At 40.2% G+C, this 10,247-nt stretch overlaps 1 protein-coding gene across 1 annotated transcript; it reads right to left on the reverse strand.

Moving 5' to 3' along the window:
- Positions 1-1,606: 1,606 nt before the first annotated feature.
- On the reverse strand, positions 1,607-9,862 carry LOC137288890 (uncharacterized). The gene is made up of 7 exons (XM_067820824.1): positions 9,805-9,862; positions 9,344-9,628; positions 8,028-8,324; positions 4,566-4,874; positions 3,436-3,530; positions 3,098-3,291; positions 1,607-1,736 (listed from the first exon to the last, which is right to left on the reverse strand). Exons 1-7 carry the CDS (start codon positions 9,860-9,862, stop codon positions 1,607-1,609), a joined length of 1,368 nt encoding a protein of 455 aa, XP_067676925.1.
- Positions 9,863-10,247: the final 385 nt, after the last annotated feature.

The following is a 10,247-nucleotide window of genomic DNA, read 5'->3' on the forward strand; positions in this document are numbered from 1 at the left end:
AAATAGATGTATTTTAATTATTGGCAGTTTGGATTAGTAACTTGAATTGCTGGTGGCTGTACCCTCAAAGGGGGTTGAAGTATTGTAAAATTATTGTCCTCCTGAGAGGGTACGTAAGTCCAAAAGCATTCACAGTCAATTTAAACGTTCCATTGTTCTTAATCGTAGTATTTGTGTATTTTTAACTTTTGGCTAGATTTGTCTAAATTGCTAACAGCTGAGGGGATGATGTAAATCCAACTAGGGTCCATGCAGGTAGCAAAGGCACTGTAAGTCCCCATGGTCCCTAGTATGGTGATCTACCTTCGGTTGTTGGCAATCTATAGCCTGATTTTATATTGTATTGTCCGAATAGTGATATTAGTTTTAACTTTCCACACTAGTTTTAATTCAAACTGTGATATTCTAGTTGTTTTACTGTCCTTCGTTGGCAGGGTCTTATACTATACATATATTTCATTTCAGAATTAAATGTTCTCGTCACGATATGGCTGAGACATTGCCGATGTGACGTTAAATATTAACTCACTCACTCACTCCTTTTAGTCGTTGAATACTACAAGCTCTAGTAATTCTTGCAGGCACTTTATAGGAACTATACTGAACCGCAAAAGAAACGCAAGTCGGTTTTCAAAAATCTTACACTGCTATCTTGGGTACTCATAACCTTAATTAATTGAAAAAACAACAGACACATGATTGTTGATGAAATGGTGCATGATTTCTGATGGAAAATTCATTTCTGGTAACAAAAAAATAAGCACCCATAAACAGTAAAAATGACAAAACAGAGTCTCGTAATCAGTAACGTGTGTGCCCGCCATTGCTGTCGACACAGGCAGTACAGCGACGTCTAATCGAGTCAACAAGTCTCTGGAAGAAGGCTTGTGGCAGTTGATTCCATTCCCTTGTCAACCGTGCTTCCGAATCCCTCAGGTTTTGAGGTGGACCAGCTGTGTGCATTCTTCTTCCAATTTCTTCCCGCACGTGTTCTATCGGTGCCATATCGGGGGACAGAGAGGGTCAGGGCAGTACAGGAATGCTGTTAGCTCTCAGAAAGTCCATGGAGACCCGTGCCGTGTGAGGACGAGCATTGTCTTGCTGGAAGATTTGGAGAGGACGCTGTGCTTGGAAAAGGGGTACAACGTGTCGTTGGGAACTTGATCTCTGTTAACGACAGCAGTCACACGTTGACGAAACACAGGTGGTGTTCTGTGGTGGTAGCTGAAGCCTCCCCAGACCATCAGACTTCCTCCTGCCTAGCGGTCAGCCTCCACAACGCAACGTTGGCATCGTCTCCATACACGTACTCGGCCGTCGGCGTGAGACATGTTGAACCTGGATTCCTCAATTGTTGACACTGCAATTGTTGACGCCGCCATCGTTGATGTTGTCTGGCCCACTGCAAGCGTTGTTGGCGGTGACGCTAAAATCGGCCTTACATAAGGACGTCGACATCTGATGCCTGCTGCCCTCAGTCGACGACGAACGGTGTCTGCAGAGATGTGGTGACGTGGTCCTTGGATGGTTAAAGCCGTCTGCGTCGCTCTTTGTTGTCGGTTACGAAGGTGAGTAACCTGGATGTGGCCATCTTGAGTTGGCGTTGTTACTCTCGGCCGTCCAGATCTTGGTCGATCCTGAATATTTCCCGTCTGTTGATTCCTTGCCGAGAGCCTTGTGATTGTCGCAATGTGACATTGGAAGTGCCTGGCGACCACAGTTGCTGTGGATCCGGCCTGCAACATCCCAATGGCGATCTCTCTTTGCTGTTGAGTTACACTTGGCATCTTTTCTCAGCTATCTCCCGTTACATTTGGTAATGTGCGATGTTTCTGAATGGCGTACCTTATAAAGGGCCCATCAAGCACGAAAAGCACATGTTTTGTGAGCAGCACGAAAATGTCATGCAAAAAGCAAAATTGCATCACTAAGGTCGCGTTTGCGCAATTTCACCAAGAAAAAACGGAAACAACATTAAAGTCATCGTGGGGACCGTGGTTTGATAATAGGTTAATATGCTTTACTGCGAGAAAAGTATTGAACTGAATGTTGGCAATAAAATGAACTTGCGTTTCTTTTACGGTTCAGTATATTTTCTTAGTTCGTAACGAAATAGCTATTCCCTAAGTATGACACGAGTGACTCAAAACGTATACTGTTTAAACAACGTAAATTGTTTCCTTCCAAGAACGTGTCCTGTCTTGCGTGAAGACTCACTATCCACCCCCACCCCACTATACACCCTACACAGATGCATCCCCAACTCTTACGTTTGTATGTATTGCTAAGGACCATCCCACTTCAGACACTTATATCTTCTTCACTGGTGTTCACTACCATATCAGGTGTTGTGCAAGGTGCTGTGACGGACAATCACAGACTATAAAACTACAAAAGAGCAGGTCGTTCGTTCATTTTTGACCCTGATACCGGTTTTCTATCCAGTTAACTGATATTACGAAAACAACTTTCGTAATTTCAACAGCTGTCCGCTACTTTGGCTGGCAATCAACGAACCTAACCACACGATTCATGAAGTCACCCCTGATCACAGCATTGGGGTCTCTGGTTAGTGTGTAGTCTATACTGACAACACATGACATATATCTACACCTACATATGTACACGTGTACAATGAAGAAACAATCTGACCCATGTATATGGCCAAGTATTGGTAACCAGAATAACTGACATTATTTACATCATAAGGAATTCCCAACGTATTTCACTGTACCTACAATCTTACACGGTGTGGCTCTTCATTCCATGACTATACCTACAGAGTAATGAAACCATGTCCCTATTTAACCTCGCAATATTCCAGCAATATCACGGTGAACGACACCAGAAATGGGCTTCTCAGATTTTGGGGAATCGAAACCTGGTCTTCGGCGTGACGAAAAAACTTATAACCACTAGGGTATCTCACTGCCCCTCCATTCTGTAGCAAAAAGATGAACTAGAGTGAAATTTAATTGAATTTCGAAACTTGAAACAGAACAAATCATACTGTTGATCCAATAAAATGATGATTTATCATACTGATGTAGTATCACTCTTTGTTGTCGTATACTCCAGCTTGTTTACAGAGGCATACAGTTCATTAACACATGTTTGATCATCTTCTGGGACAATCTTCTGTACAATGACACCTATCTCCTTCTTAGGCCTATCTGCAGATGGTGCAGATAATTCATCAGATTCATCCCTTGGTGGCCAAGGAGATGTGTGTTCACCGTTAGTGACGACATCTGCGACACTAGCATAACCTCCTGCATCGATCACATCTACCTTGTGGGGTCAACCTGGACCAGATGGTGGTCGGATAGAGTTATTCACCTCCACGGTAGCATAAACAGCACTTGTGGGTTGCCCCACAGTTATGTATGGAGGCGAACAAGATTGAACTGACGAGCGTTGTTTTATTCGATTTACCTTTCTCTTAACGACAAACACGATGACGATGACGACGATTAGAACCAGGCTGCCAACTACAGAAGCAGAAATGATTAGCACTGAGGATGTCGCTACTTGGTCCACTGGTTTTCTTTCTGTAACATAGGGGAAGTTTAAGTAAGAGCATGATATATAATTTCAATTAGACCCAAAAGTGATATCAGATGAAATGTGGAAGAGGTTGTGGTTCACATCACATCAAAATATGATCAACACGACGAGGGCAACCCGTGGCAATGTTAAGGAGTATATATAAACATCTGCTACACTCAGCCGTCACCCGAGAACCACCCGCCGTCGCCATATGCAGAAATTGGGACACGCGACCGTGTAGTCGATCGAAAGAAGGCAAGAAATTGTGATGAGGGCAGCGTATTAAATATGAATTGTTTTGTAAATTGGCAAGGACTGATATGAAACGTGACAGTGAATTGTTGTAAGTAAAGTCACGCCATGGAAATACGATTTTTGAATTAATACACGCAGCGTCGTGTCCAAGGGTTGCGAGGATAAGTTGAATAAGATTACGGTGTTACTCATGCACAATGAGTACAGTTATAGTACGTGGGCATCGTACAGTTCTGAGCCTACAATACTTCTGGTATGTGCAAGGTAAAAATCATCGTTTGATATTGAAAATAAATAAATGAATAAATAAATCATTTTTCAATATCATGCAATTACGTTCATAGTGCACAATGGACACAATGTGTGAAGCCCATCTCCGGTGCCCTCCGCCGTGATATCGCTACACGCGACGTAAAGCTCAGACTCGCCCACTCACAATATGCCAATACACTTACACAGTAGTGTTTATTGGATAAACAATAAATTTACGTATTTATTTATACGGAATGACATTTTTACAAGAGGTTGTTCTATCGATAGCTCCAGTTTATTATTCATGAATGGCAAACTCAGCATTTAGATTCTGGGCATGATGTAAGGATACCCTTCACATTGAATACAATTAAGAACAAACCAAATTGTGACAGGATAGTGGTAACCCGTGGCAGGATATCGTTACTATATAAGCATTATTGTGTTTTGGCACGGGACATATGTTTGTGGTTTTAGGATCTCTCACTCAAGAAACACACATTACTCACTGTTGTTGAGTCGGGTCACACCGCCGCAGCTGAGATTCCAGTGCTGCACTTGACAGTTGAATACCAGCCTTACCCCACCCAAGTGTGTTTCAGTCACATTGAATGTTATTGGTGAAAGACCCTGGTCACCAGCATGTAGTAATTGCGAGACGTCACCTGTCTGCAGTGTGAAGTTTGAATCTGCAGAACAGTAGGAGCCCCGTATATCGTAATACGCAGTAACATCCACGGTCAATGTCACTTCCTCATCCAGGGTTAGAACCTCTGTGTCGTTGTCACTGGTGATGTTACATTCCGGTTTCTTTGGGGCTGATACATGAAAAGGGCTAAACTAAGAAACCACGATAGTATAATACTGACGTTCAGTGCATGTTGCTATAAGGATGGAAACACAAAATCATATATTTATGGATATTTACTACCCATAAGTTGAAAGATTCAAGATGTATATATGTACGCATGCATATATAGTATGTATGTATGTATGTATGTATGTATGTATGTATGTATGTATGTATGTATGTATGTATGTATGTATGTATGTATGTATGTATGTATGTATGTATGTATGTATGTAATGCATGCGTGTGTGTGTGTACCAAAACAGAACATATATGTATACATATAGAGACCATTTTGAATATGACATAGGTACTGAAGATGTGACGCTCGCTAAAAAGGAAAGTAACTTCACACCTAAAGCTGGTAAAAATAAAGCCCCTGATAAAGACCTTGAGCAATGTAAGGAATTGCCTTTCACAGAACATTCTTATAAAGGTAGATCTAACATTTCGGGGAAAAAGAGAAAGCCTTAAACTCGTTCTCCAAAATGAATTCATTGTGAATCAAAAGTCCGATAAAGACGGAGCCTGTGACAGTTTTCATGGTCACCAACTATCATCTGCAGCTGTCACTAGACATTCTTACACATGGTATATATTAAGCTTCCAGAAAGCTCGGAAAAAACAGTAATCTTCAATCTTAAAAAAATATATACTTGATTCCTATTTCAGTAAAAAGAAAAAGATTACTTGATTAATTTCGAATCAAATGAAAGTATCTTCTACAGACTTCCTCAAATTCACAAAAGTGCGGTTATTAAGTTCAGTAAAAGTCTATCACCCAATCTGCGAATGATTTAAAATTACGACCTATTATTGCGGGGCCACAATGTCCACCACATAGGTTAAGCAATTTTGAAGATATACACTCTCTCAAAAACCTCTCCCAGAGGTTCATCTGGGAACAAAATATCTGTATTTTGAATGACAATAGCACAGTAAATAAACCCCTCACAGATATCAAGCTTTGTATGATGAGGGTCAATGGGAAGCTGCACCAAATGAAGGTACGTTTATGTCACGACAACCCCAGCGCTGCACCGGAACCGGCTTTAATGCCAGTGCCGGTTGTGACCTCCGTTTGCTTGGAGCACTGATTGGGATCTCCTGGGCATAGACGGAATAAGTGTTCGGATCCGCATCCAGAATTTTCTAGTCCATTCATCCTACAATGCTTGCCGTAGTTTGTGAAGCGTCTGACGTCGTCAAAGGTGTCGATCAAGATAATCCCAAAGGTGTTCAAGTGGTTTAAAATCTGGGGATACAGAGAGCCATGGAAGCACGGTTATATTCTGGCTGGTGAAGAAGTTCATTGTGATGCGTACTGTATGAGGTGTGCCGTTATCCTGCTGAAAATTTTGTATCTGCTCGTAAACGGGAAAGATTTTACCTCTTTAATGAATGGCGGTAAGATTTCCCCCTATAAGCATTTAGTCAGTTCTTTCGGTTTTAAGAAAACATTTTCGTCCACACCGTTGCACTTTTTCCCATCCAAATCTGTCAACCTACGTGTTTATGATTACTGTTTTTACCAGGTGATATGTTTTGGTGACTGATTGTTCATTTAAACATGTACTAGTATTCAATATAATTTGGTGTCATAATATTTTTATAGTCTGACTGGGATTAAAGTGGGTTGAAAAATTACCCGTGCGTTTCTTTTCTCACCCAACACGTCAAAACCCATTTACAGGGTAATACTGATTTCCTCAATAGTCACCCCAAATTAGTAGAGGAGGGTACAAACTTGGTACGTTTTGTTGTTAATCTCTACACCAATAGTCCACATGATCTAGGAATATAAGCTATGAGCTACTGGCTACAAAAATGTCTGTCTGTGATTCCAGATCGAATACCTAAGCAATTCATTACCGAAAGAATAAAGCTCATTCTGAGCAATAGCACTTTTCGGTTTGATGGTTCCCATTATAAACAAGTTTATGGTACTGCACACATATGGCTCCTACCTATGCAACCCTTGTTCAAGGATACTTGGAGGAACTATATTCTTAAACAGAAGAGACGTTTGGCGAACTATTTAATTTCAACATCAATGAAGAGATTCTTATATGACTGCTGTTTTATTATCTGGAAACGAAGTGAAAGTGATTTGGAATTTGATTTCCAACATGCTACAAAATTTACACCCAAGTTTGTCTTATACGAGAGAGATAAACAGTAAACATCTTCACATGTGCACGGTTCAATATCAAACAACATTGTAAAAGGATATACATTATATAGTATCAGATTCAAAAGAGTATGTAGACTACAACTGATGTCACCCACGCCACACAACAGACAATGTCCTTTACTCTTTAGCGCGAAGAAAATGCAGCATGGTTTCAAATCCAGACCGTGTAGACTTCAGGCTAAATGAATTAAAAGTTTTATGTAACACAGAAACAACGAGGCAAGTAGTTAACTATTCTCTTGCTAAAGCAAAACAACAGAACAGAAGTGAACTGCTAAACATTAAGGAATCATTAATTGTCCTTCCAATTGTATACACCTTAAACCCTAGAAATCCTTAACTATTTACCAACGTTTGTGAGCCTCGCCTGCCCGTACAAAAAATCGACATTTTAAAAGATAAACTATCAGAGGGCAAGTTGATTAAAAGCAATGGTCATGGAAAGATTATCAAGCAAATTTTGAAGATGGCAAACTTTGTAAAAGCCTTGTTAAAAAACATAATCTGTAACTAAATGCGAGAGATCACATTGTGATACACGCCAATATCTAATAGAGGGAAATGTATACCAGTTCAAAACTGATCAAATCTTCGAAGTACATGAAAATATGACAGGCGCACCTCAGAATCTCATATATGTCATAAAGTGCACTGGATGCGGCGAGGGGTATATCGGACAGACGTGAGATAAACTGCGTTCAAGAGGGAGAGTTCACAAACAGTAAATTCTTGACAGACAACTAAACAGTACTTATAAACAGAATAGAATGTATTTCAAAAATCTAGTTTAGAACAGTTTACTGAAGTGAGAGGCTAGTAAGTCAAAACGTTTGATGGTTACTACATTATTTTCCTATATTTAGAATCTAGATCAACACCAGCTTATACACTTGGTTATATGTTTCATTTGGATGCGTTAAGACTAACCGAATTTAGTCACCCCAGCACACTCTATACTCAACTGACTGCTGTCACATCTAAACACCAGTCCTACTTTGCCCAGATGGGAGTCCGTCACATTTAGTGTTACTGATGAGGTTTTATCCGTGACACTTGGTACAGCGTCAACTTCCGTCAGCAGGGTTGTCACATTTCCGGTCTGGAGGGAGATGCTGTGGCCGGTGGAGCAGTAGTAGTCTCGTACGTCCACCGTAAGGGACAGATCCTGGTACTGGACAAGTGAGTTAGTGTTCTGCTTACTGGTGATGCTACACGTTGGTGTCTCTGAAACATTCAAACTTTAGAAATGATAGCATAGTTTGAATAAATGAAAGTAGATTAAACCAATTTAATAAATGTTTCATTGACATTTCTCACTGAAGTATATGAACTGACCATTCACAAACGTATTGAAACATGTACTTAGCAAACCCATTGCTACAGCCTTCGCGTGTTCATTGTGTCTTGTGCCACCAGAGGCAAACAGCATTTGTGTTAAATGAACGCGAATTTCGATTCTAGTTTGGAACAGACACGTCAGTAATTGGCACATGTGTCGTCATCAGTCAGGATATTTCGGGTAGTATCGAGTAATTAAGACAGTTTAACGAATGAGTAGGGCTGATCGTCTTTCAAGACAAGGACATATGTTGCTGAGGATTTAACGTGTACATAGATAGATGCATTAAACCTAACGTCAGTCAATTCAAATTCGTGTATTTGAGTTCATTTCAAATTCAGTAAAAACTTATACCAAATAATAGGCGTCCGTACAAGAATATATGTTGGCGGTGAACTGCTCTTTTGACTACATAGGTTACTTTAAAAAATCCTGACAACGGTCCTTTTCTCAAAGCTTTGGTGTCGCATTGTCATCACAATTGTACCATTTGCTTCTTTGGAAAAGGGGAAGCATGATCCCTGACATGGTTATTGAGACGCATCACTGCGCCATGATCGACCACGCGAAAATGAAACAATCTGTAATATGTAATTCACCGCAAACTGAATGTCGTTTAAGGGCTACCTACATATCCAGTTCTACAGATCCTTTTTTGAAAGTAGGTAAACAACTAAAAATATATACACAAAATACAAAACCTTTCATAAATTGACACTATGCTAGCTTTGATTAACAGGACAGTTACTGTGAGTTAATAATAACGAGCCTGGCCTCATAACATAGAGCTCTGATTCAACTAATGTAAGGTCAAACATTCATGATCAATACAAACCTTTGGCATCTTTTGAAATTATACCTCTTCTGTCCGAACATTGGGAAAATGAAATTGAAATATACTTACTGACAACGGTCAGAATACAATTGCCGCCACCATCAATTCCAGTAGTACAAAACCATTCTCCAGCATCTGTTGTTTCTACACGAGAAATGTTGAGGACTGAGTGAGTGCTGTTGATGACAGAGGCCGATACGTTCTGAGTCTTACATGATCCATTTGACAAATTACATTCAGCAACGCTAATTCCACTGGGGTTGTTATACACGTGTAGCAGACTTGCCCCGACACAGATCAGCTGTCCAGACGACCCCAGATAGTTGGAATGTGAGCAGATGAGTACAGCAGAAACTGTGGAGAATATTTCAGAAGTGTGGATTACTGATTGTTTGTTCCTCAACTCTTTTGGAATTTCTCAGGTATTACATTATCGTAAATACAAAATAACATTTACATCGATTTTCATTTAAAATGACTCGTTAGTATGTCAGTTACTGAAACGATTTCCCTAAATGTGTTGAACTGACCGCAAAGTGATTGTGTCAGCAACAGAAAGGTCTTGTGTACGGCTGTGTTGGCTGTCATCCTGGAAATGGAAAATTCAAAAACTGTTCAAATGAACTATTAAATAAGGGGGCGTATCATATATACCCGTTGTGGATGTCAACATCTATAATCTAACGAACGTCACGTTTTGGTGTAAATTCGTACTCCGCCATTACCTATTAAAGAAACCAATGAAGGAGCATGAATTTACTCCGAAATATTGTGTTCCTTATTACAGTGGTGACATAAAAAAGTTCATCTAATGTGAATCATTACAAACGTCACAGTGCTGAAAGAAGTCACCAACACTTGACAAACGTATGACCCCAAGCACAAATCTTTGAGTTAGAAGATCCACGAGCAGCATTAACATTTCGCTCGACATCTTGTGTTTAGTGTACATATTACGAATGTAAGAACATTG

This window comes from Haliotis asinina, chromosome 1 (assembly GCF_037392515.1).
Source record: "Haliotis asinina isolate JCU_RB_2024 chromosome 1, JCU_Hal_asi_v2, whole genome shotgun sequence".
NCBI classification, from domain to species: domain Eukaryota; kingdom Metazoa; phylum Mollusca; class Gastropoda; order Lepetellida; family Haliotidae; genus Haliotis; species Haliotis asinina.

Excerpts from the sequence above, each read along its gene's own strand:
- LOC137288890 (XM_067820824.1), bottom strand. The coding sequence starts at position 9,862 with ATGACAGCCAACACAGCCGTACACAAGACCTTTCTGTTGCTGACACAA. Across the intron at positions 3,531-4,565 it reads TGTGACCCGACTCAACAACA|TAGCGACATCCTCAGTGCTA; the intron begins GTGAGTAATGTG and ends CAGTGGACCAAG. Across the intron at positions 3,292-3,435 it reads TGTTTGTCGTTAAGAGAAAG|GTAGATGTGATCGATGCAGG; the intron begins GTAAATCGAATA and ends TGACCCCACAAG.